Raw genomic sequence first — 986 nt, forward strand, 5'->3', positions numbered from 1 at the left:
CATGAAATTTCAAAATAAAGAAATGTATTAATTAACAAGAAAATAGAGTCTGTGATTTGATGCCAATGGCGCTGGAAGCTGTGCGTGCGCGCGTCGTATTGATGGCCAGGGGTACTTAAACTGCTGTTGCGCCAGCCTCTTCTCCCGACTCCCACGGCCCGCGTCATTGACACTCAACAGACTAAAACAAATCAAATGGGTCACTGTTTTGATCCCGGAACTGGAAAAACAATCACAACGCGGTAACACTGTATCCACTGATTTGTCTGAAAACACTCAGCCAATCACGTCTCACGAATTCCACTCCACGGATCGTGATTCCAGCCGTCCATATCTCACCCATCCAACGGTCCACACTTCATCTCCCTCCTCCAGTCCACCACCCGTCCCGCGCCTTCTCCGCCGAACATTTTCCGATTGCCCGCCCAGCCGCCCAGGCATCTCCCCTATTAAAATCCCCCGCCGACCCCGACCCACTCCACCAAAAACTCAAATCCCACACCGGCGACGCAAGCAAATCCAAACCCAAACCCTAGCCCTCCCCTTCTCCCCGATGGCCCGCACGAAGCAGACGGCGCGCAAGTCCACCGGCGGCAAGGCCCCGCGGAAGCAGCTGGCCACCAAGGCGGCGCGCAAGTCGGCCCCGGCCACCGGCGGCGTGAAGAAGCCCCACCGCTTCCGCCCCGGCACCGTCGCGCTCCGCGAGATCCGCAAGTACCAGAAGAGCACCGAGCTGCTCATCCGCAAGCTCCCCTTCCAGCGCCTCGTCCGGGAGATCGCGCAGGACTTCAAGACCGACCTCAGGTTCCAGAGCTCCGCCGTCTCCGCGCTGCAGGAGGCCGCAGAGGCCTACCTCGTCGGCCTCTTCGAGGACACCAACCTCTGCGCCATCCACGCCAAGCGCGTCACCATCATGCCCAAGGACATCCAGCTCGCCCGCCGCATCCGGGGAGAGAGGGCCTAGGCATCCGTCGCCGAAGCTGTTC

At 59.8% G+C, this 986-nt stretch overlaps 1 protein-coding gene across 1 annotated transcript; it reads left to right on the top strand.

The window, feature by feature from the left end:
- Positions 1–553: 553 nt before the first annotated feature.
- On the top strand, positions 554–986 carry LOC124674696 (histone H3.2). The gene has a single exon (XM_047210746.1). It carries the CDS (start codon positions 554–556, stop codon positions 962–964), a length of 411 nt encoding a protein of 136 aa, XP_047066702.1. The 3' UTR covers positions 965–986.

The sequence above is a fragment of the Lolium rigidum genome, chromosome 7 (genome assembly GCF_022539505.1).
Source record: "Lolium rigidum isolate FL_2022 chromosome 7, APGP_CSIRO_Lrig_0.1, whole genome shotgun sequence".
NCBI lineage: Eukaryota > Viridiplantae > Streptophyta > Magnoliopsida > Poales > Poaceae > Lolium > Lolium rigidum.